The 23,688-nt window shown below is 49.6% G+C and overlaps 1 protein-coding gene across 2 annotated transcripts; it reads left to right on the plus strand.

The window, feature by feature from the left end:
* Positions 1-1,461: 1,461 nt before the first annotated feature.
* On the plus strand, positions 1,462-17,162 carry LOC144488669 (myosin light polypeptide 6-like). 2 transcript variants are annotated; one of them, XM_078206754.1, is made up of 7 exons: positions 1,499-1,580; positions 3,793-3,820; positions 9,220-9,363; positions 9,896-10,069; positions 11,902-11,979; positions 15,656-15,697; positions 16,694-17,162. In XM_078206754.1, exons 1-6 carry the CDS (start codon positions 1,578-1,580, stop codon positions 15,682-15,684), a joined length of 456 nt encoding a protein of 151 aa, XP_078062880.1. In that variant the 5' UTR covers positions 1,499-1,577; the 3' UTR covers positions 15,685-15,697; positions 16,694-17,162. The 2 variants fall into 2 exon arrangements, with proteins under 2 accessions (XP_078062882.1, XP_078062880.1); XM_078206756.1 differs by lacking the exon at positions 15,656-15,697 and having other exon boundaries at positions 1,462-1,580.
* The last annotated feature ends 6,526 nt before the right edge of the window (positions 17,163-23,688 follow it).

A 23,688-nucleotide genomic window follows, 5' to 3' on the forward strand; every position in this document is an offset into this window, starting at 1 on the left:
GGGGATTGTGTGGGTTCATGATTCCATATCGGTACACGGATGGGACAGTGGGTGTGGTGTGGGTTAGTGACTCCCCTGTTGGTACACGGATGGGACAGTGGGTGTGGTGTGGGTTAGTGATTCCCTATTGGTACACTGCTGGGACAGTGGAGCTGGTGTGGGTTAGTGATTCCCCTGTTGGTACACGGATGGGACAGTGGGTGTGGTGTGGGTTAGTGATTCCCTATTGGTACACTGCTGGGACAGTGGAGCTGGTGTGGGTTAGTGATTCCCCTATTGGTACACTGCTGTGACAGTGGGGGTGGTGTGGTTTAGTGATTCCCCTATTGGTACACGGCTGGGACAGTGGAGGTGGTGTGGGTTAGTGATTCCCCTATTGGTACACGGCTGGGACCGGGGGTGGGAGGTGTGGGTTACTGAATCCATATTGGTACACAGCTGGGACAGTGGGTGTGGTGTGGGTTAGTGATTCCCCTATTGGTACACTGCTGGGACAGTGGAGCTGGTGTGGGTTAGTGATTCCCCTATTGGTACACAGCTGGGACAGTGGGGTGGTGTGGTTTTGAGAGTCTCTATTGATACATGGCTGGGGCAGGAGGGGTTGTGTGGGTTCGTGATTCCCTATTGGTCGATGCCTGGCACAGCTTTGGTTAGTGATTTTCATAATGTTGCGGACTGGGCAGCACAGTGGTTAGCACTGCTGCCTCATAGTGCCAGGGACCTGGATTCGATTGCGGCCTCGGGTCACTGTCTGTGTGGAGTCTGCACGTTCTCCCCGTGTCTGCATGGGTTTCCTCCCACACTCCAAAGATGTGTCGGTTTGGGGGGAGTTGGCCATGCTAAATTGCCCCTTGGAGTCAGGGGCTTGAGCAGAGTAAATGCATAGGGTTAAGTGGATGGAGCCTTGCTGGGATTGTGGTTGGTACAGCCTCGATGGGCCGAATGGCTTCCTTCTGCACTGTAGTATTTGTATGGATATTGTGGGTGCTGTGAGTTGGTGTTGGGTGGGGATTCTCTGTTTGCACATGGGTGGTGAGGACGTGTGCACATTTGTTGTCCAGCTGTCTGCAATCTTACCATGAGATGTGATCTTTTTTGTGCACAGATGTGACTGTTCCCCTCAGCCATTTTGTTTTATCTGGAAGCATGTCAACCATTTCTTCTATATTTGTATGCAAGCATCGCATAATATGCTTTGCATCGTGATTCTCTCACCCTTCCGCAATACCCCTTAGAGCTGTTCTGTTTTATCCAATCCTTTTCCTTGATTCTGCACTCTATTCAAAATGGGGCGCCCCACACAGAGGCACAGTGCCGCCCCTGGCCACTGTGTGGCGCTGTGGAGCAGGGATGAGGTCAGAGGGATGCCAGGCATTCCGGAGGCGCTGTTCCGTCTATTGGTCCGCACGGAGGCGGTCCCAGTGAGCAGCCTGTTGCTGATTGGAAGGTGCGGAGATCCGGGAGAAGACGGCGTCTGTGATTGGAGAGAAGGGCTGTCAATCCAGTGGGTGAGGCCGACAAAGTGAAGCAGAAAGAGGGAGCGGCGCTGAGTGTGAGAGAGGACAGCGGGGAGCAGCATGGTGAGTTCCTGCACTTCAAGCCTATTTGTTTACTATCACAAGTCACGTTAACAATGGCCCAAACCGGGAATGGAGGCCGGGTCCCTGGCGCTATCAGGCAGCAGAGTTAACCACTGTGCCACCCTGAGAGAGGGAAGGAAGGGGGTGGAGAAGGGGGGAGGGGGTGGAGAAGGGGGGAGGGGGTGGAGAAGGGGGGAGGGGGTGGAGAAGGGGGGAGGGGGTGGAGAAGGGGGGAGGGGGTGGAGAAGGGGGGAGGTGGGGGGTGGGGGTGGAGAAGGGGGGAGGTGGGGGGTGGGGGTGGAGAAGGGGGGAGGTGGGGGGTGGGGGTGGAGAAGGGGGGAGGTGGGGGGTGGGAGTGGAGGAAGGGGGGGGGGTGGGAGTGGAGGAAGGGGGGGGGGTGGGAGTGGAGGAAGGGGGGGGGGGGGGGGGGGGTGGGGGGTGGGGGTGGGGGGGGGGTGGGGGGGGGTGGGGGTGGGGGTGGGGGTGGGGGTGGGGGTGGGGGGTGGGAGGAGGGGGGGGGGGGTGGGGGTGGAGGAAGGGGGGGGGGGGGTGGGGGTGGAGGAAGGGGGGGGGGGGTGGGGGTGGAGGAAGGGGGGGGGGGGGGTGGGGGTGGAGGAAGGGGGGGGGGGGGGGGGGGGTGGAGGAAGTGGGGGGGGGGGGGGTGGGGGTGGAGGAAGGGGGGGGGGGGGGGGTGGGGGTGGAGGAAGGGGGGGGGGGGGTGGGGGTGGAGGAAGGGGGGGGGGGGGGGGTGGGGGTGGAGGAAGGGGGGGGGGGGGGGGTGGGGGTGGAGGAAGGGGGGGGGGGGGTGGGGGTGGAGGAAGGGGGGGGGGGGGGGGTGGGGGTGGAGGAAGGGGGGGGGGGGTGGGGGTGGAGGAAGGGGGGGGGGGGGTGGGGGTGGAGGAAGGGGGGGGGGGTGGTGGGGGTGGAGGAAGGGGGGGGGGGTGGAGGAAGGGGGGGGGGGTGGGGGTGGAGGGGGGGGGGGGTGGGGGTGGAGGGGGGGGGGGTGGGGGTGGAGGAAGGGGGGGGGGGTGGGGGTGGAGGAAGGGGGGGGGGGTGGGGGTGGAGGAAGGGGGGGGGGGGTGGGGGTGGAGGAAGGGGGGGGGGTGCGGGTGGAGGAAGGGGGGGGGGTGGGGGTGGAGGAAGGGGGGGGGGTGGGGGTGGAGGAAGGGGGGGGGTGGGGGTGGAGGAAGGGGGGGGGGGTGCGAGTGGAGGAAGGGGGGGGGGTGGGGGTGGAGGAAGGGGGGGTGGGGGTGGAGGAAGGGGGGGGGGTGGGGGTGGAGGGGGGTGGGGGTGGAGGGGGGGGTGGGGGTTGAGGGGGGGGTGGGGGTGCGGGTGGAGGAAGGGGGGGGGTGGGGGTGGAGGGGGGGGGTGCGAGTGGAGGAAGGGGGGGGGTGGGGGTGGAGGAAGGGGGGGGGGTGGGGGTGGAGGAAGGGGGGGGGGGTGGGGGTGGAGGAAGGGGGGGGGGGTGGGGGTGGAGGGGGGGGGGGGTGGGGGTGGAGGGGGGGGTGGGGGTGGAGGGGGGGGTGGGGGTGGAGGGGGGGGTGGGGGTGCGGGTGGAGGAAGGGGGGGGTGGGGGTGGAGGGGGGGGGGTGGAGGAAGGGGGGGGGTGGGGGTGGAGGGGGGGGGGTGGAGGAAGGGGGGGGGTGGGGGTGGAGGGGGGGGGGTGGAGGAAGGGGGGGGGGGTGGGGGTGGAGGAAGGGGGGGGGTGGGGGGTGGAGGAAGGGGGGGGGGGGTGAGGAGGGGGGAGGTGGGGGTGGAGGAAGGGGGGGAGGTGGGGGTGGAGGAAGGGGGGGAGGTGGGGGTGGAGGAAGGGGGGGAGGTGGGGGTGGAGGAAGGGGGGGAGGTGGGGGTGGAGGAAGGGGGGGGGTGGGGGTGGAGGAAGGGGGGGGGGGTGGGGGTGGAGGAAGGGGGGGGAGGTGGGGGTGGAGGAAGGGGGGGGAGGTGGGGGTGGAGGAAGGGGGGGGAGGTGGGGGTGGAGGAAGGGGGGGAGGTGGGGGTGGAGGAAGGGGGGGAGGTGGGGGTGGAGGAAGGGGGGGGGGTGGAGGAAGGGGGGGAGGTGGAGGTGGAGGAAGGGGGGGGGTGGAGGTGGAGGAAGGGGGGGGGTGGAGTTGGGGCGTGGGGGGGGGGATGAGGATGGAGGGGGTGTGGGAGATGGGGAAGGGATAACTCTTATTTCCTTGCTGCTAACATTGTTGTGTGTGTTTTATTGCAGTGTGATTTTACAGAAGATCAGATTGCTGGTAAGTCTGTGTCTTTGTTTGCAGCTGCCGATGAGGCGGGTTTACTTTTCAAGCCTGTTGGCTAAATCCAGATTGCCCCCTCAGGAGGGCAATCCCTATGGGGAGGAACTCTCAGCCTGAATTACTGCTGAAGGCCCAGACTGAGCCTCAGCCTCCCCTCACTGCCTCCCCTCACTGCCTCCCCTCACTGCCTCCCCTCACTGCCTCCCCTCACTGCCTCCCCTCACTGCCTCCCCTCACTGCCTCCCCTCACTGCCTCCCCTCACTGCCTCCCCTCACTGCCTCCCCTCACTGCCTCCCTCCTGGCCTTTGCCCCTTTTCACTGAGTCAGTGGCTGCAGAGACCGGAAACTGCGCCTTTCCCCTCCCCCAGGCTGAACAACAACTCACTCACTCACTCCAAATAAGGTGAAAGATCCTCTCTCTGCCTTCGCTCGCAGGCCCAGCCCTCAGCCATCCTCCCAGTGAGAGGAAGCAGCCAGTTCTCCTTTCCTTGCGCTTTTCTCCATTCTGTTGCTGCTTTATTATTGGTGGCCTGGATAATGGAAAGACAGAGACCCGAAAAGAAGCCAGAAGTCTTTATACAATGTGTGTGGAATTGAACACATTGTAAAGCAGTCCATTCAACCTGTTGTCCTTTGTTTACTCCATTCCCCTGCCCTTTTCCCACATAGTTTTGCAATTTTTTCCCCCTTCACCTAACTGCACAATTCCTGTTTGTCCTGATCTGCTCCACTCCACACTCAGGCTGCGCATTCCCGATCCTAACCCTCACTGCATTTTTTAAAATGTTTTTCCTCGTGCTGTTATTGTTTCTTCATTTAGTGTCTTTTAATTCTCGCTTCTTCCAGTGGGAACAGTATCTCCCTGTCTAATCTTTCAAAACCCCTGGTAAGTTAACAACTGGTTCCAGGTTTTGTCATCTGTAAAGTTTGAAGTTGTGTCTTACATACCCAATGTTACAATCTCCAAAGACCAGTAACTTCCTCCAAAGATGTGTAGGTTAGGTGGATTGGCCATGCTAAATTGCCCCTTATTGTCCAAAGATGTGTAGGTTAGGGGGATTAAATACATGGAGGGATGGGGTCTGGGTGCGATGCTCTGTCAGAGAGTCGGCGCAGACTTGACAGGCCAAATGGCCGCCTCCTGCACTATAGGAATTCTATACATGTCAAGGTTTCATGTTTTAAACAATATTTATAACCAATAACTTAAATGCTATTGACTGAACACACTTTATTTTGTAGGCAACTGATACCAGAAACTACAGTTCCCCGTGACACACCCAGGAATTTACAGTTCACTTTTGCTCCCAGTTTCTAATGAGTTCCTGTTTTGCCAAATTTTAATTACATGGGATAGGGTGGGGGAGAGGACCTGGATAAGATACTCTGTTGGAGAGTCAGTGCAGACTCGATGGGCTGAATTGCCTCTTTCTGCACTGTAGGGATTCTATAAGTTGCCCAGGTACTTTCCATCAATTTCCTTAAATCCATAACCAGCAGCAAAGTATTCCTATGATTATTCTCCCTGACTGCCAGACCCAATCTTTTGGAATTAACGAGAGGCCTATCTCCCTCCTGCGGTCGGCTCTGCTAGCTCAAAATCCAGCAACCTTTTCTCTCTGAAGGCTGCAACCTGATCTCAAAAATGGCTTCTTCTGCCCTCTTTCCCCAGGGCAACATGAAACACATTAACCTTGCATTCAGGTAGAACTGATAATTAGTTATCTTCAATCCCAACTCACTTTCATCTTGAAATGAACGGATAGTTTAAACTGTTTACAACCTGATGCTGACGCTACCTCTCTGGGACTTTGGGAGACTCGGGAGTCTACTTGTGGTAAACTCAGATTGCTACCATCGTCTCCCAGCATGTAGCTTCTCAGTAAAACGAGTTGAATGTTCCTTTGGTCTCTTAACAATTAGACCATCCAGGCTTGCTGTCAGACTTCAGAGGAGGTCACACTACCTCTGCACTCGCCCGAAATGTCTTCTCATACACTTTGCCTCTTTTTTTTTGACTTCTCCATTAAATTTGCTATATTCAGCCTGACTCTCACTTGTATTGTTAACCTGAGATCGTATGTTTGTTTGGGGTTTTTTTTGCTCCATCTTGCTCCCAATTTCTTTTGCCATCCAGGGAGTTCTGGATTTTTTGTTTTGCTTTTTGTACCTCATCTGTACCTGATCAATCTCTTTTTAAAGACAGCTCGTTGTTCAGTTACAGTCTTGCTGTCATTCTTTCATTCCTGTTGATCGGGGTCAGATTTGTTCTTGCCCGATTGAATTTGGCCGCCCTCCAGTTAATATTTTACTCCAGATAGCTCCTTTTCCATAGTCAGACTAAACCTTAGGATGCAATGATCACCATCTCTGTTTCTCTACTGACACTTAATTCACCTGGCTCGCCAGAACCAGAACCAGAGTCCCTACAGTGCTGAAGGAGACCGGGCGGCATGGTAGCACAGTGGTTAGCACTGCTGCTTCACAGCTCCAGGGACCTGGGTTCGAATCCCAGCTCGGGTCGCTGTCTGTGTGGAGTTTGCATATTCTCTGTGTCTGCGTGGGTTTCCTCCGGGTGCTCCGGTTTCCTGCCACAGTCCAAAGATGTGCGGGCTAGGTTGATTGGCCATGCTAAATTGCCCCTTAGTGTCCTGGGATGCATAGGTTAGAGGGGTTAGTGGGTAAATATGTAGGGATATGTGGATAGGGCCTGGGTGGGATTGTGGTCGGTGCAGACTTGATGGGCCGAATGGCCTCTTTCTGCACCGTAGGATTCCATGATTCAGCCCATCGAGTCTGCCCCGAGTCTCCAAAAGAGCATCTTAGCCAGGCCTGTCCTATCCCCATAGCCTTGCACATTTAGCATGGCCAATCCACCTAAACTAAACCTCTCTGGAGTGTGGGAGGAAACCAGAGCACCCGGAGGAAAGCCATGCAGCCACAGGGAGAACGTGCAGACTCTGCACAGACAGTGACCCAAGATGGGAATTGAACCCGTGTCCCTGAGGCAGAAGTGCCAGCCACCGTGCTGCCCCAACCTGATGTAACAATGCTTCCCCCCCCACCCCCTCATTGGACTCAACAGATTGATCAAGAAAATTCTCTAGAGACAGAAAATAGAAGCAGGAGGAGGCCGTTCGGCCCTTTGAACCTGCTGTGCCATTCATTATGATCATGGCTGATCATCCAACTCAACAGCCTGATCCCATCTTCCCCCCATATCCTTTGATCTCCTTTGCCCCAAGAGCAATATCTAACTGCTTCTTGAAAACAGACAATGTTTTGACCTCAACTGCTTTCTGTGGTAGTGAATTTTATAGGCTGACCACTTTCCGGGTGAAGACATTTCTCCTCATCTCTGTTCTAAACGGTCTACCCTGTATCTTCAAACTGTGACCCCTCGTTCTGGACTCCCAGCCATTGAGAACATCCTTCGTGTATCTACCCTGTCTAGTCCTGTCAGAATTTTATAGGTCTCTGAAATTCCTCTGAACTCCAGCAAATATAATCCGAACCGACTCTATCTCTCCTCGTGCATCAGTTGTGCCATCCCAGGAATCGGTCTGGTAAACCTTCGTTGTACTCCCTCTATCACAAGAACATTCTTCCTCAGATAAGATGACCAAAACTGCGCACACTGTTCCAGGTGTGGCCTAATCAAGGCCCTGTATAATTACAGCAAGACATCCCTGCTCCTGTATTCATCTCCTCTTCACTATGAAGACTAACATTTGCTTTCTTTACCGCCTGCTGTACCTGCATGCTTAACTTCAGTGACTGGTTTACAAGGACCCCCATGTCTTGCTGCACATTCCTATCTCTCAATTTATAGCCATTCAGATAATCTGTCTTTCTATTATTGCTACCAAAGTGGATAACCTCACATTTATTCAGATACTGCATCTGCCATCCATTTGTCCACACACTCAACCTGTCCAAATCACTCTGAAGCATCTCTGCATCCTCCTCACAGCTCACTCTCCCACCCTGCTTTCTATCATTCAGAAATATCCCCGAATCTACTCTTTAGGATATCCTGCATTATGACTGAGTTTTTGCACCTCCCAGTGATTTTCTTAAATGTGTTCCTCTATCTTTCCCACTTGTTGCTGGCCTGTCGCCTACACCCAGCGATGTAATGGAACCTCTGTTTCTTAGCTCGAACCAAATAGATTCTGTCCTTGACCTCTCCAACACTGCAGTTAATCGTAACTGTCACTATTTTTTCCATCCCTATTATTCCTGAACACCAGTTCAGGGGGAGATGGTGGTGTATCTAGTGTCGCTGGGTCATTAATCCAGAGACCCAGGCTAATGCTCTCTGGACATGGGTTCGAATCCCACCATGGCAGCTGGTGGAATTCAAAATCCATGAAGAAATCTGGAATTGAAAGCCAGTCTCTGATTATCATAAAGACCCATCTGGTTCACTAATGTCCTTTAGGGAAGGAAATTGCCATCCTTATCTGATCTGGCCCACATGTGATTCCAAACTCTGTTTCACTTTTTACTGCACTCTGAAATGTTCAGCTCCAGGGCAATTGAGGGCGGGTAACAAATGCTGGTTTTGCCAGGGGCACCTACATCCCATGAAAGATTAAATAAAAATATGTTCTGAGGTGTAATGGATGTTGAACTCGCGAACCATAGAATCCTGACAGTGCAGAAAGAGGCTATTCAGCCCATCGGGCAGGTACTGACTCTGAAAGAGCATCTTACCCAAGCCCATTCCTCCTGCCCTATCCCTGTAACCCCACGCATTTACCTTGGCCAATGCACCTAACCCGCACATCTTTGGACACTGGGAGGAAACCCACGCAGACACGGGGAGAACGTGCAAACTCCACACACAGTGACCCAAGCTGGGAATCAAACCCGGGTCCCTGGCGCTGCTGTGCCACTGTGCCATAAAGTGCTGGGGGGTGGAAAAGTGTGTATGGGGGAAGGGGGGCCTTTAGCTGTCAGAACTGAGCAAAGTCTGTTTTTTTTTCATCGGTTTCCTTTTGCTAATGTTACGTAAACTGGGACTCAGTGAACAAATGTTTCTACATCAGTGGGGAGCCTGACAATGGTCAGGAGAGTAGTGAGATGCAATACTTCCCAAAACTTAGTGGAATGACGTCCCCAGTTACTTTATGCTTGGCGTGTGTTACAGGGCTGATTTTTCCAGCTGCTGTTAGTCTTTGTCCTCCAAATACCTTGTGCTGTCCTGTTTTATTGTCCCTTTAGGCATAGATTGATACGGTCTCTGAATCGATCGGTATTCTCTGTCCTAAATCGCCCGCGTTTTCATCTCGTGTTAAATGTCTCCTTGTTCCCCTCAATTCTAAGAAACCTAATTTTGCTCTCTTTGCAACCTGCCCTTCCTTCTCTTAAGTAACTGTTTTCTTTGCAGAATTCAAAGAGGCATTCTACCTCTATGACCGCATTGGTGAAGGGCGCATTGGGTACAGCCAGTTTGGGGATCTCTTGCGTGCTCTTGGCCAGAATCCCTGCAATGCTGAAGTCTTGAAAGTGCTTGGGAACCCAAAGCCAGAAGGTAAGTACGAGAGTATGCTGTGATTTTGGGGGGTGGGGGGGCCCTCTGGGACACCCTGGTCCACTACTCCATCACACCCAACACTTCACCCCCTGCCCACAGCAGCTTACCATGCCATTGCAGAAGGTGCAGCACCTGCCCTTTTACCAGCACCCTGCTCACCATCCCAGGGCCCAAACACCCCTTTCCGGTGAAGCAGCGCTTCGTATGCACCTGAGATTTTCCAGCATTTTCTGTTTTTGCTGCTTGGAATAAAAAAAGTGAGGGAGGAATTTTCGAAATGAGAAGTGGATTAGTACCTGAAGAGGGAAAGAGTTGCTTTGTGTGCAGTGAGCATGTGCATCAATATTTGATGGTTTTACTCTCCAGTTTGTTCGAGGAACTTGATCTTCTGCTGATGTAATTGGATAGTGTTTAGTTCACTGTTTATGACAGTGTTACAGCATGTCTGAGTGGTCGCCGAGCAACAGTTTGGCAATTTCGGGTGTCTGCGACAAAGACAGGATAAGTAAATTTGTCTTTTTGTTTTCAGACATGAATGTGAAAACTCTGGATTTTGAGCAGTTCCTTCCTAAGCTTCAGGACATTGCAAGAAACAAGGAACCAGGAACCTTTGAGGACTTTGTCGAGGGTCTGCGTGTCTTTGATAAGGAAGGCAATGGCACGGTGATGGGTGCTGAACTACGCCATGTGCTGGTCACTCTTGGTAAAGTTTCATTTTGGCCTTGTGGTAATATTACCATGATGATTTATGCAGACTGATACAAGGCTTTATATTTGATCTAATTCTGTGTTAAATTGCAGGATCAGAGAGTTTCTGCTTAATTCTTTTAACCAGGCTAGAATCATGTGATGCTTTTCCTGAATTCAGTGCCTTTTAACTGGCTTACAACAGAACACATCCCATAATTTAACTTGGCACTCGTTAGAGATCTGGAGAGGTTAATGATTCATGGCTGGAGTGGCTGGTTTTTCAGGTTCTCATTGGAGAATATAAGAATTGAGTCAATTTCGCAGCCCATTGAACCAAGCCTGCTCCACCATGTACCATGATCGTCACTGATCATGGGTTCCCACCTGCTCCCCCATATCCCCAAATCTGTCTTATCTCACCCTTCAATCTATTCAACGATGGAGCATCCACATCCCTCTGGGAAAGAGAACTCCAAAGATTCACCACCCTTTGAATGAAGACATTTGTCCTCATCTCAGTCCTAAATGGTCGGCCCCTTACCCTGAGACTGTGTCCCGTGTTCCAGATTCCCCAGTCAGGGGGAAACAATCTGTGTTTATCCTGTCAAACCCCATCAGAATGTTTCAATGTGATCACCTCTCATTCTTCTAAACTCCAGAGAATATCCACCCAATTTACTCAGCTTCTCATCGCAGGAACCAATCCAGTGAATCTTCACTCTACCGTCTCCAATGCAACTATATCCTTCCTTAAATATGGAGACCAAAACTGCACACACTATTCCAGATGTGGTCTGACCTAACCCTGTACAGCTGTAACAAGATTTCTTTATTCTTCTACTCCAATCCCCTTGTCATAAAGTTCAGCGTGCTACTTGTCTTCCTCACTGATGCTGTATCTGTGTGCTAACTTTCTGTATTCCTGGTACAAGTACACCCAAATCTCTCTGAGCATCATGCTATTGCACACCTTTTAAAGAGAAATCCTGCTTTTTTTTAAAAAATAAAATACCTAGGACCAAGTTGAATCGGGGGAGGCAGTAGCTTAGTGTTATTGTTGCTGGACTAGTAATCTGGGGACCTGGGTTCAAATCCCACCACGGCAGATGGTGAAACTTGAATTTTAGTAAAAATCTGGAATTAAAACTCTCTACTGATGACCATGAAGCCATTATCGATTGTTGGAAAAGCTCATCTGGTTCACTAATGTCCTTTAGGGAAGAAAATCTGTCATCCTTACCTGGCCAGGCCTACATGTGACTCCAGAGCCACAGCAATGTGGCTGACCCCTAGCCGCCCTGTGAAATGGCCGAGCAAGGCACTGGGTTAAAGAGGCAATTAGGGATGGGCAATAAATGCTGGTCCAGCCAGCGACACCCATGTCCCATGAAAGAATATAAAAATAACCCACATTATACTACATCTGCCATCTTATTGCTCCTTCACTGACTTGAGCTGCTTATCTCCCTTTACAGCCACTGTGTCCTCCAGCTTGCGTTGCTATGCTTTGTTTGGATACATCACTCTGCTACTGAAACCCTTAGCCATGCTGTTGTCACACCACACACACACACACACACACACACACACACACACACTCTGAATTCCCTCTGCTCTGGTTAAAAACCCACCCAGCCTCCTAATATCCCCTTCAGATCCGCATCGCATTTCTCTAACCGGGCAGCTTTTCTGTCCAGATTGTGTGTTAGCTCACCCACTTGTCCAGTCTCTTTGCCCGATCACTAATCTGTCAACCTCTGAGTGGGAGTGTTTACAGCTTCTGTTGGTTTTGGGATGATCGAAGATGTGTTGCCTTTTTTTGTAATCAGCGTCTGTTTTTTCTAGGTGAGAAAATGACTGAGGAGGAAGTGGAGACTTTGCTGGCTGGTCATGAGGATGCCAATGGCTGCATCAACTATGAGGGTAAGTGCCAGTCTCTGTCTGAAAGAATGAGCTAGGTTATAGCATGTACGAATCGTTTACCTGCAGTCTTGAGAGCTGATCCAGATTCCAGTGTTGCTACTGTTTTGCTTGTATATCTCTCTCATTGTGTTATACACCAATCGAGATGCTGGGATGTATCAATGGTCGAGGTGGCGCCAGAACATGGCAAAGTGTTGGCTTCAAGCTCTTGGAGAGAGCAGACAGTAAGCAGTTCACTCCAAGCAGACTCTCAACTTCTCGTTGGGAATGGGGGAAGACCACCAGCATAGTTACTGTTTCCAAACTGGGCCATCTGTCTACCCAGAAAGCCCCTCGATTTGTTTCAATGATTGCTGGGTCTGTCCTCTGCTCCCTATCCAGGAATCCTGATCATTGGTCCAAAATGTATCGTTTATCGACTTTCTCCTCGTGGCCCAATTCCGTGGATTGATCACCCTTCACAACCAATCTGAGACTCTCCATTCCCCACAAGATATAGGAGCAGCAATAGGCCATTCAGCCCATCGAGTGCCCTGCCGTTCAATGAGATTATGAATGATAACCCCCCTCCTGTTTGGGAGTATGGAAAGTGTGAAATGTTAGAGATTGGAATACTATCCTTGGGTAGGATGTGCAGCCAGAGTTCTGAAGGGCTGCATTATTTGAGGAATAGTATGTTGAAGCTGCTTATCTCCAACCACTTCGCTCCCAGTTAGCAAAGTGGATGGTATGCTATATGCTGCCGTTACCGTCACACCGAGTGTCTATATTTAACCACACAATGCCTTTACTGTAAATGAAAAGACAATCTAAAGTTTTCCAGCGCCTGTGCTACCCCCTGGTCTTTTCCCGTTCAGTCCTTTCTACTAGTGCTGCCTTTCCTGAAAAATTTCCACCTGATCCCATTCCCTGACTTTCCCCGTTCTAATCGAGTTTTTTAAAAAAAAGTTTACTTATCCACTTTCTTGGGAAATTGACCAATTCCATGTCCAAAACACATTCTCCTGACCCTTCCCTTTGTGATTTGTGGTTAACACTGTTGCTTCACAGCGTCAGGGACCTGGGTTCAGTTCGGGCTTGTGTGGAGTTTGCATGCTCTCCCTGTGTCTGCGTGGCTTTCCTCCCACACTCCAAAGATGTGCAGGCTAGGTGAATTGGCCATGCTAAATGCACAGGGTTATGGGGATAGTGCCTGGGTAAGGTGCTCTTTCGGAGAGTCAGTGCAGACCTGATGTGCTGAATGGCCTCCTTTTGCACTGTAGTGATTGTATATAATCCTCTCCCTTCTAATTACTGAGAATTGGAAATATTTTTACTGATTTATATGCTTCTGAACCCCTTCATCCGATCATCTCCTTTAACATGAAGGCCAGAATACTGTGGATGCTGGGAATCTGAAATCAGAAGCAGCAAATGCTGGATAGGGGGGCCTTCAGGCCCGGTTTGAAGCTGCGCACTCTAAATTTATTTGAATCTGTTTAAGGTGCCTATTTCCCAAGTGCTCCCAGAGGGTGCAAGTTCGAAATGTGTAATCTCTCTGCATGGGCACTGATTGTATAGTCAAGAACTCAGTAACACAGCTCTGTGATCACATTCCAACAGTTCAAAAAGTAATGTTCACTCCCTCCACCACCAATGCACAGTGACAGCAGTGTGTACCATCTACAAGATGCACTGCCGGAACTCACCAAGGCTCCTTAGACAGCACCTTCCAAACTCTACGATCTAGAAGGACAAGAGCAACAGGTACCTGGGAAAAAGAAGTTCAAGAAGGTAGCTCGCCACTACCCCTCGAGGGCAACTCGGGATGGGCACTGAATGCTGGCCTAGTTAACAGCACCCACATCCAATAAATGTTTAGTTTTTTTGAAGGGGTAACCAAGAATGTAGATGAGGGCAGTGCAGTTGATGTTGTCTACATGGACTTTAGCAAGACCTTTGACAAGGTACCGCATGGTAGGTTGTTGCATAAGGTTAAATCTCACAGGATCCAGAGTGAGGTAGCCAAAATATACAAAATTGGCTTGATGACAGAAGCCAGAGAGTGGTTGTGGAGAGTTGTTTTTCAAACGGGAGGCCTGTGACCAGCGGTGTGCCTCGGATCAGTGCTGGGTCCAGTGTTGTTTATCATTTATATTAATGATTTAGATGAGAATATAGGAGGCATGGTTAGTAAGTTTGCAGCTGACACCAGGATTGGTGGCATAGTGGACAGTGAAGAAGGTTATCTAGGATTGCAATGGGATCTTGATCAGTTGGGCCAGTGGGCTGACGAATGGCAGATGGAGTTTAATTTAGACAAATGCGAGGTGATGCATTTTGGTAGATTGAACCAAGGCAGGACTTACTCAGTTAATGGTAGGGCGTTGGGGAGAGTTACAGAACAAAGAGATCTAGGGGTACATGTTCATAGCTCCTTGAAAGTAGAGTCACAGGTGGACAGAGTGGTGAATAAGGCATTCGGCATGCTTGGTTTCATTGGTCAGAACATTGAATGCAGGAGTTAGGACGTCTTGTTGAAGTTGTACAAGACATTGGTAAGGCCACACTTGGAATACTGTGTACAGTTCTGGTCACCCTATTATAGAAAGGATATTATTAAACTAGAAAGAGTGCAGAAAAGATTTACTAGGATGCTACCGGGGCTTGATGGATTGAGTTATAAGGAGAGGCTGGATAGACTGGGACTTTTTTTCTGGAGCGTAGGAGGCAGAGGGGTGACCTTATAGAGGTCGATAAAATAATGAGGGGCATAGATCAGCTAGATAGTCAATATCTTTTCCCAAAGGTAGGGGAGTCTAAAACTAGAGGGCATAGGTTTCAGGTGAGAGGGGAGATACAAAAGTGTCCAGAGGGGCAATTCTTTCACACACAGGGTGGTGAGTGTCTGGAACAAGCTGCCAGAGGTAGTAGTAGAGGCGGGTACAATTTTGTCTTTTAAAAAGTGTTTAGACAGTTACATGGGTATAGAGGGATATGGGCCAAGTGTGGGCAATTGGGACTAAGGGGTTTTAAAAAAAGGGCAGCATGGACAGGTTGGGCCAAAGGGCCTGTTTCCATGCTGTAAACCTCGGGCTAAGACTAACTGCTGCATTTTAAATAAGTTCCTCCCTGAAAGATGAACTCTGGTTCCCTGAATCCTGCCCTGATTTGTCTGCACCCAATCATCCCAGGCTCATGCCTGAGGAGGGGCTGCATATGCTGTCTCATTTTTCCCCCCTCTCCTCTTCACCTCCTCTCCTCTCTCTCCCCCCCCCCCCCCCCCCCTTCTCTTTCTCTTTCCTCTCTCCCCCTCTTTCTCCTATTTTCCCCCCTTTGATTATTGGGACTGGACAAGTTGTAGGGTTGCTGCTACCACCCTGGCTAACGTTGTTTGAAGTGAGCCCAGGAGTTTCTGCTCCCAGTGACTGGCTCACTCTGCTAGCTGAGATACTTGCCTGTGATTTTGAAAATAAAAGCTGCTGGGGTAATGTACCACTTCTCTGACCATCACAGTAAGATGTCGGTGACACACTCTCCAGGTCTGCCTCCTCGATGAAGAACCTTGGAAGCGATCCTTTAATCGGAGCCAGTTTGAAACTGCATTGAGTTGACTCCATGTCGAAATCTTGATTCAAACTGTATTTACTTTTTAAAAAAAAACACCTAGTTTAACATTTTTCTTCCTTTTTGACAGCTTTTGTCAGGCACATCATGTCTGGGTGAATGGCAGCCCATGGTACGCCACATCGTCACATCCTTTCCCCCCTGCCAATTGACCTGTTTTCTTTCCTTTTCGGCATGTTCTGCATGTGGCTTCTTCGAGGGGAGGGGGGGTGGGGGCAGAATTATCTCTGGTCTCAACTATACTTCTGCCAAGCCAACTGAAGGAAAACCATTTTGACTCATTGACCGTTTTGTGCAGGTGTTGTCACATTCGCTGTTTGCCTTTTCAAATTTACTGTCAGAACTGCCTTCTGATATCGATCTCGATACAATGATTGCTCTGACAGCTTCCTGTCAAAGATGGTTTAAAAGAGACACCACTACAGTCCCCAATGCCTCTCGGGGACCAGTAAGTGACGGCTGATAACTGTGGTCCCTTCCCGGTGACGATGGAATAATGGCACAAAGCTGGGCTTCAAATGCTCCCAACTGCTGCTTGTGGGATCATTTGGCTAAAATGGTCTTCCTTTGGGATCTAATGTGTTGCTCTGAATTGACGATGCCTGCATTCCTTTATCCAACTAGGCTTCTCTAGTCCGGCGGGAGAGCTGCCAAATGTTTTCCTGCTACTTTCTGTAGTTAGTGCAAACCAGAAACAGACTTCTACATCTGCTGTGCTCAGTAGATTCTGCAAGTGAGGGGGGGGGAACGGGTTGGGGGCTGAAGGAGGGGAGGGCTTCTGAAAGGTTCCGATTACCATGGATATCAGCCAGATTATCTTCGGCAGGTTGTTCATTCTAATCGAGATGATTCCTGTAAATAATAGTTCTGTTTTCGCAACAGTGACTCTCGATCTTACCGCTGGTTACGGTAAATTGGGATGATGCTATTTTGCATGTGACTCACTTGCTGTCTGTTTATATGCAAAAATAAGCAGGTTTTGCATATAGCTTTTTCCTGGATTTTTGGGTTGGTTTATCATAAAATTTCTCAATTTTTAATCGGAACCTTTCTTGAAATCTCGTCTTTGACAGAATGTTAAGAACTTCTCTCTCCTTTCCCTTCACAGAGCTGGTCCGGATGGTGATGAGCGGCTGATAGTCCTCTTGTACCTGAATTTTTAAGTGCCTTTTTTCCACCTATTTACGAACCTCCTTTTTCTAAATGAATTGTTTTTCTGTTTGTATTTATCAACACGCACGCAGGCTGGAGAATGGGATTCTAATGCACTGAGCTTGTCTGGAGGCTGATAGGAGCTAGATAGGTATCTAAGGAGGAAATGAGCCCTGGATACACTGCAGGCCCCTGCGTCTTCTCAGTAGGAATGGGTATCCCCATGTGGTTCTAGTTGAGCCTCCTGCCCCACTCCCACCCCTCACCACCAGCATTTCTTTTCCCTGAAATAATCCAGTAGAAAGGTTGATTTGAAGATGAAAGGGAATGTGACTCCAGGTTTGGCTTCTGCTCAGATTGTATCTGCACACTGATCTTCTGTACTTCATTGCTTTCACGTAATAAAATCTCACTGTGAAATTGTGTCCCTGGCTTGTCTTGACTGTGCTTTCTTCCAAACCTATGACCTTTTAAACTGCTTCTTAGGTTTTTAACATGTGGCTGTGTAAACTGAACATGTTAAAGAGATGTGGAGAGGACTCGCACTGTTGCCTCATGGTGCTAGGGACCCGGGTTCAATTCCAGTCTCGTCACTGTCTGTGTGGAGTTTGCACGTTCTCCCCCATGTCTGCATGGGTTTCCTCCGGGTGCTTTGGTTTCCTCCCACAGTCCAAAGATGGCCATCCTAAATTTGTGTGGGTTAAATGGATTAGCCATGATAAATGTGCTGGTTTATGGGGACAGGGCAGAGAGGAGGGTCTCTTGGGATTCAACAACCCTGTCTGCATTATTGGAGTAGTGATTGGTAAGAGATACAGCAATAAGGCTGTGAAGTGCTGCTTCCATGGGTGCTGTCTCCCCTGGGAGTTGAAACCCAAGCACATCGTGGGGAATGATGAGTGCTGCATTGTGGGAGATGCCACCCAGTGGGTGAACTGTTCATAAATCTGAGGAAAACATCCTGCCTCATGGATGTTGTCTATAGGGATTTAAGAGAGTGTTAGAGAAGATACCACATGGTCGGCCAGTTTATAGAATTATGGATTTAAATTTATTTATTCGTGTCACAAGTAGGCTTACATTAACACTGCAATGAAGTTACTGTGAAAATCCCCTAGTCGCCACACTCCAGCGCCTGTTCGGGTTACACTGAGGGAGAATTTAGCACGGCTAATGCACCCAACCAGCATGTCTTTCAGACTGTGGGAGGAAACCGGAGCACCCGGAGGAAAGCCCCACAGACACGGGGCGGGGCAGAACATGCAGACGGGAATTGAACCCTGGTCCCTGGCACTGTGAGGCAGCGATGCTAACCACCGTGCCACCCACACAGATCATGGAATAAGAGGGTCATTGTCAATCTGGATGTAAAATTGGCAGAAGGATAAAATCAGTGAGTTGTGGTGAGTGGTTGTTTTTTAGATTGTGCTGTTCAGATCGAGGAGCTCTGCCTTTTTGATATATATCGATGACTTGGATATTGGAGTACAGAGTAAAGTTTCCAGCTTTGCAAACTCGGAGAGGTGGCAAACAGTGAAGAGATCCCATTGACTGCAACAGGACATAGATTGGCCAGAATGCGCAAACATGTAACAGATGGAATAAAATGATCCTACAGAATCTGTTAAGTTTAATTTGGCTCTGTTAGGGTTTGAGCATCGTCATCCTGCTCTGAACTTCAATTCATTGCTTCATGAGCCCTAAATTGAGGAACTCTGAATTTCTTGATTTAATTTGATTTATTATTGTCACATATTAGTATACAGTGAAAAGTATTTCTTCTGCTACACGGACACACCATAAAGTACATAGAGAAGGAAAGAAGGGAATGCAGAATGTAGTGTTACAGTCATAGCTAGGGTATAGAGAAAGATCAGCTTAATGTGAGGTAGGTCCATTCAAAAGTCTGACAGCAGCAGGGAAGAAGCTGTTTTTGAGTGGGGCAGTACGTGTCCTCAGAATTTTGTATCTTCTGCCTGACGGAAGAAGGTGGAAGGGAGCATATCCGGGTTGTGTGAGGTCCTTAATTATGCTGGCTGCTTTTCCGAGGCAGCAGGAAGTATGGGTGGGAGGCTGGTTTGTGTGATGGACCAAGCTTCGTTCATGACCTTTTTTAGTTCCTTGCGGTCTTGGGCAGAGCAGGAGCCAGACCAAGCTGTGATACAACCAGGAAGAATGCTTTCTATGGTGCATCTGTAAACATTGGTGAGAGTTGTAGCTGACATGCCAAATTTCCTTCGTCTCCTGAGAAAGTAGAGGTGTTGGTGGGCTTTCTTAACTATAGTATTGGCGTGGGGGGACCAGGGCAGGTTTTTGGAGATCTGGACACCTAAAATCTTGAAGCTCTCGACCGTTTCTTCCCTATCTCCTCTTGGGTTTTGTGTAAATCTGTCATTCTCTGATCCTGACAATAACTATATAAATCCCTCACCCTGTCCTAACTGTTAGTAGTTGAGGGTCATCCAGACTCAAAACGTTGGTTCTGTACTCTTCTCTCCACAATTGCTGTCAGAGCAGCTGAGTTTTTCCAGCAATTTCTGTTTTTGTTTCAGATTCTGTAGTATTTTGCCTTTGAGAACAATGTGGTTTGTACGTAGATTCAAACTAACAACAGTTATTCCAGGAGCTCTGGCCTGTTCTGGTTACAAACTGAAACTAGAACAGCAGCCTGTGCAACACCCCAATGACATCACCATCAAATCATGTGATCAGCTCTTACAGTAATCATGCAGCCCTTTTAAATATATACCATCCCTCCCCCTTTACTTCTGTTTTCATGACAACAAATTACTATGGGGTTATACATTGGACCAATAATATCCTGGACACAGAATTATGTATCATTGATCATTATAGACAGTCAATGGGAAAGTCGATCAGGAAAATGCCTCTTTGGTTGTATACGATATTCTGAAATATGACTCTTTATACCAGAAATATGATTTGGAACTTCAGTACACACTTGCACTCTTGGAACTAATTCTACATCATTCTGACATACGGTTTCACAACTCTAGGAACTCAAGAAGTTGGTATTTATGGAGATAATTCAGAGAAATTATTTGGAGATGACACCAATTGGTCAGCATAGTGTCGCCAAACTAGTTCATCTTCGGTTTGAACTGTGTATGAAATTGGACCTGTTTTTTGCTAAAACTATAGGTGGTGCCCATTTTTCACTCAGCATAATTACACACTAACACTCGATCTCCTTGTTGAAATGAGCATTGTTTTGCCCTCACTTCTCATCTACCAACTTGAGATTGTTGTTGACACGCGACTATCTCTGAACTTGCTGGAGCTAATATCAAGTCAAGCATAGTTCACAAATTTCTCTTCAAGTGGTAATACAGGTGAACTTTGGGTAGCTGTATGAGTAGTGTTTTTATAAGATGCCAAAAGCTATTTGCATGACGTGATAATGATCCTTGCTCTCTTGGAGCTTTTAAAGAATGTTTCAGAGATGTACAAATCTTTCAGCTAATCCATTAGTTGATGAATGATGAGGTGTGGGTTTTATATACTGACTACCATTTACTTTGAGAAAATCTCAAAGCTGTAGATACCAACATCTGGCTACTTAGGGTGTGCATCGGTTATGAGGAAGGACATGTAACCCTCAAACGGACCAGCAAAACCTACATGCAATCGTTGCCATGGCATTTTAGACCACTTCCAAAGGTGTAAGGGACACAGCGGTGGTGTATTTCTTATCCAGGCACAGGATTGACACACTCGCGCTTTTTCTTCAACCTGAGTACCCAGACACTGCTGCCAACGTACTAATTCCTTCATCTGCAGTAGACCAGAGTGTCCTTCGTGTAGTTGTTCAAGAATTCTTCCACGCAGACACAGATCACTCAAATTCCCCAAAATCGGCACCTACCTTGGATGGTCAACACAAGCTTTCTTGACACACGTGGGGTGAGATTCTCCCAAAAAAATCCTAAGTGTCAAATTCATGTAAAACCAGGAGCAAATCCTGCTTGTTTTTTCAGCGGGATTTTCAAAATGAATCCCCCACACTGCACTGTAGAGTACACTCGTGTGAATTTCAGGAAAAATCAGTGGCTGGGGCCTATTCCCACTGGAGAGGCCGGCAGCATGGAGTGGGCCACTGCTATCTGTCAGAGCCAAGATCAGCGCATGCGCAGTAGCCCCGCACTGCCGGCCTCCTGATCGCTGGTCAGCCCTATGACCCTGCATCGCTGGCCCCTTGGGCCAGCCTCGATCACTGGCCTCCCTCTGTCACCGCCGAGTGCAGAGTGGCAGTGGGACCCCCTGCAAGCCTTGACCGGCCATTAGGCCCTGCCCCCTTGGCACTTGGGCGGTGCCAAGATGCCCCCTGGACATTGCCCCTTGGGCAATGCCAGGGGGCTCACCCCCAAACTCTGGGGGTCTCCATGGCCCCACTTCACTCCAGCAGGGTCAGGCTGCCAGTGGGCAGCTATTGTAAACCCCGCTGGAGTGAAACACTCCTGGCGTGGTGTGGAGACTTCAGTCCCAGGCCCGCTAATCACATAAACGCTCGATGTGCGGGTTTGGTTGATTGGCCAGGTTAAAAATTGCCGCTTAGAGTCCTGGGATGCGTAGGTTAGAGGGATTAGCGGGTAAAATATGTGGGCGTAGGGCCTGGGTGGGATTGTGGTCGGTGCAGACTCGATGGGCCAAATGGCCTCCTTCTGCACTGTAGGGTTTCTATGATTTCTAATGATTTGAATGAGCATTTGAATATATTATACAGCTCTGAGCCGATTTCTGGCGCGGAGCTGATGGTCCCGGAACTCTGACAGCTGGAGATTCAAGTGGCACCGAGTGGGAAATCGGCCACATGGCCTCCACCTGAGCCTCCTTAATTGGGCAGAATGTACAAATTGGGCTGAAGGGCCTGTTTCATAGAACATAGAACAGTACAGCACAGAACAGGCCCTTCGGCCCACGATGTTGTGCCGAGCTTTATCTGAAACCAAGATCAAGCTATCCCACTCCCTATCATCCTGGTGTGCTCCATGTGCCTATCCAATAACCGCTTAAATGTTTCTAAAGTGTCTGACTCCACTATCACTGCAGGCAGTCCATTCCACACCCCAACCACTCTCTGCGTAAAGAACCTACCTCTGATATCCGTCCTGTATCTCCCACCACGAACCCTATAGTTATGCCCCCTTGTAATAGCTCCATCCACCCGAGGAAATAGTCTTTGAACGTTCACTCTATCTATCCCCTTCATCATTTTATACACCTCTATTAAGTCTCCCCTCAGCCTCCTCCGCTCCAGAGAGAATAGCCCTAGCTCCCTCAACCTTTCCTCATATGACCTACCCTCCAAACCAGGCAGCATCCTGGTAAATCTCCTCTGCACTCCTTCCAGCGCTTCCACATCCTTCCTATAGTGAGGTGACCAGAACTGCACACAATATTCCAAATGTGGTCTCACCAAGGTCCTGTACAGTTGCAGCATAACCCCACGGCTCTTAAACTCCAACCCCCTGTTAATAAAAGCTAACACACTACAGGCCTTCTTCACAGCTCTATCCACTTGAGTGGCAACCTTTAGAGATCTGTGGATATGGACCCCAAGATCTCTCTGTTCCTCCACAGTCTTCAGAACCCTACCTTTGACCCTGTAATCCACATTTAAATTTGTCCTACCAAAATGAATCACCTCACATTTATCAGGGTTAAACTCCATTTGCCATTTTTCAGCCCAGCTTTGCATCCTATCTATGTCTCTTTGCAGCCTACAACAGCCCTCCACCTCATCCACTACTCCACCAATCTTGGTGTCATCAGCAAATTTACTGATCCACCCTTCAGCCCCCTCCTCTAAGTCATTAATAAAAATCACAAAGAGCAGAGGACCAAGCACTGATCCCTGCGGCACACCGCTAGCAACCTGCCTCCAATCCGAAAATTTTCCATCGACCACCACCCTCTGTCTTCGGTCAGACAGCCAGTTGCCTATCCAATCGGCCAACTTTCCCTCTATCCCACACCTCCTCACTTTCATCATAAGCCGACCATGGGGGACCTTATCAAACGCCTGTTTCCTGCTGTAAACCTCTATGATTATATGACACCTGGCCTGTCAGCTTGGAGAATTGCCCCCATGGTTTCAAATCAGGATACGTGGGATGCTTTCCAGCTATTGTTCCTTTCAATCCCGTCTCCATCTCCTTCCCCATTTAAAGCCACCAACAGCAGGCTATCCCTGCATAAGGAATGTCTTCAGCTGGGATAGAATAGAATCCCAATCCGTCCACTGCTCTATCTGTTTGGCATTCACTGGAGAATATGAAAGTCTCTCAAGCAAGAAAACGTTTTTTTAGGAAACAATGTTTTTGTTGGCATATCTGGTAAAGGGAGACGACTGTGTGTATGTCTGTGTTTGCACTGTCCTTCCCTGCCCTGTGCACAATGTTATACTGGTAAACTAGCGCAAAAACCCAACGCCGGATTCTCACCAAGGCCGTGGGAGGAATGAACTTGGATTCAGTGAAAAGACTCACCAATGGCTTGTGGTCAGTACATACAGTGAATGAACAACCGTAAAGGAGCTGATTAAACCATTTTGGAGCAAAGCCGATGGCTGGACCTTCCTTGTCTAACTGCGATTATCCCAATTCTGAGAGTGCTGTCCCAACACTATAGGGTGAGGCATCACAGAGAGAAAGAGTTCTCTGTCTGATCAGAGTGAACCAGCTGATTAGCGGATTGTATCACTGCTTTCACATCTTTGAAAACGTTATTTTGTGCTGGCCCCCACTTCCATTTTGTTTCTTTGTGAAGCAGTCGGTACAGTGGTGCCAACACCATTGTAATTTACCGTGCTCAGAAATGGCCAGAGCTCAGACACACTTGTGGGGTTTGGAGCTTCCTCGATAGCTCTGACTTTGTCTCCCATCAGGGACAGACTGGGATTTTGTGACACTGTGCCAGGAAGATGCACTT

This window comes from Mustelus asterias, unplaced genomic scaffold, assembly GCF_964213995.1.
Source record: "Mustelus asterias unplaced genomic scaffold, sMusAst1.hap1.1 HAP1_SCAFFOLD_1755, whole genome shotgun sequence".
NCBI lineage: Eukaryota > Metazoa > Chordata > Chondrichthyes > Carcharhiniformes > Triakidae > Mustelus > Mustelus asterias.

Excerpts from the sequence above, each read along its gene's own strand:
- LOC144488669 (XM_078206756.1), top strand. Across the intron at positions 3,821-9,219 it reads TACAGAAGATCAGATTGCTG|AATTCAAAGAGGCATTCTAC; the intron begins GTAAGTCTGTGT and ends TTTTCTTTGCAG. Across the intron at positions 11,980-16,693 it reads TGGCTGCATCAACTATGAGG|AGCTGGTCCGGATGGTGATG; the intron begins GTAAGTGCCAGT and ends TTCCCTTCACAG.